This window comes from Terrapene carolina, unplaced genomic scaffold, assembly GCF_002925995.2.
Source record: "Terrapene carolina triunguis isolate 2854851 unplaced genomic scaffold, T_m_triunguis-2.0 Scaffold46206, whole genome shotgun sequence".
Classification (NCBI taxonomy): Eukaryota; Metazoa; Chordata; order Testudines; family Emydidae; genus Terrapene; species Terrapene triunguis.
In genome coordinates this window covers 1-1,461 of record NW_020710557.1, presented here as the reverse complement: position 1 = coordinate 1,461, position 1,461 = coordinate 1, and the positions used below count along the sequence as shown (strand labels likewise).

The following is a 1,461-nucleotide window of genomic DNA, read 5'->3' as shown; positions in this document are numbered from 1 at the left end:
GGCTGCTGCGAGGGGCGGGCATGGACTCTCCTCTCTCAGGCTGTGGGGTTGGTGCTAGCCGGGCTGACGGCCCCTTCTCCTGGCGCCCCCCCCCCCAGTACTACCACTCGGTGCGGATCTTCGCGGGCCAGGAGCCCACCTGCGTCTGGGTGGGCTGGGTCACCCCCGACTACCATCAGCACGACATGACCTTCGACCTGAGCAAGGTGCGCACCGTCACCGTCACCATGGGCGACGACCAGGGCCACATCCACGACAGGTGAGGGGGGCCGGCCGCGGCCAGCCTCCACTGCTCAGCACCGTGGGGCTCGGGGGAGGCAGATTGGGGAGCAGGGGGTGACCCTTGGGGGGCGCTGGGTGGATGCCAAGGAGGGGGTGTGTCACGGGGATATGGGGCGGAAGGCCCTGGCACGGGAGGCCATGGGGCAGAAGGGCAAGAGGTCACGGGGTGGAGTTCATGGGCCAGGGAGACGAAAGGCCACAGGTGGAAGGGGTAGGAGGCCGTGGGGACGTGGGGGCGTGGAGTAGGTGGCTGTGGGGGGGGGGGGGGGGGGGGGATGGGTCAGTTACCCCTGGGCCCACCCCTCTCCCAACAGCATCAAGCGCAGCAATTGCTACCTGGTGTGGGGCGGGGAGTTCGTGAGCAGCGGGCAGCAGACCCGGGTCAGCACCGTAGACCTGGTGCTCGGCTGCCTGGTCGACCTGGCCACGGGGCTCATGACCTTCACGGCCAACGGCAAGGAGATCAACGCCTTCTACCAGGTGAGCTGCCCCCCGGGGCACAGCCGGGGTCCCCCCCCCCCACAGCCAGCGGGTCCGCGCCCTGGCCCGGCCTGGGAGCCGGTGCCCCTTAGAGGGGACAGGTCCCGCAGACCCGCTGGCTCCGGGCCGTCTCTCACTCCCTGCGTTTGGGCCAGGTGGAGCCGAACACCAAACTCTTCCCGGCCGTCTTCGTCCTTCCCACGAGCCAGAATGTCATCCAGTTCGAGCTGGGCAAGATGAAGGTAGGGGCGGCCCTGGGGTGCCCCCCCCCCACCCTCCCGCACAGCTGGGCTCCCTCCAACCTGCCCTGCCCCCGCCCCCTGGCATAGCTGGGCTCCCTCCAACCTGCCCTGCCCCCGCCCCCTGGCACAGCTGGGCTCCCCCGCCCCATGGCACAGCTGGGGTCCTTCACCCTGCCCCCTGGCACAGCTGGGCAGGTTGTGCCAATGAGTGCCTGAAAGGGATTTGCTTTGAGATTTAAGCGCAATCGCTCTGCCTGTTCTGTGTGGGGACTAGTGGGTCGGAACAAGGGACTGGGTCTCAGACTCCTGGGTTCTATCCTAGCTCGGGGAGGGGAGTGGCGGCTGGTGGTTAGAGCAGGGGAGGGCTGGGAGCCAGGACTCCTGGGTTCTATCCCGGCTTTGGGAGGGGAGTGGGGTCTAGTGGCTAGAGCAGGGGGGGCTGGGAGCCAGGACTCCT

The 1,461-nt window shown here is 68.6% G+C and overlaps 1 protein-coding gene across 1 annotated transcript; it reads left to right on the top strand.

Annotated features, from left to right (window-relative positions):
• Positions 1 to 20: 20 nt before the first annotated feature.
• On the top strand, positions 21 to 1,004 carry LOC113405620 (ryanodine receptor 1-like; the record flags this gene model as incomplete). The annotated part of the gene is made up of 3 exons (XM_026646840.1): positions 21 to 259; positions 597 to 762; positions 918 to 1,004. Coding segments are annotated over exons 1-3 (492 nt in total), but the record flags the coding sequence as incomplete, so codon positions are not given.
• Between the last annotated feature and the right edge of the window lie 457 nt (positions 1,005 to 1,461).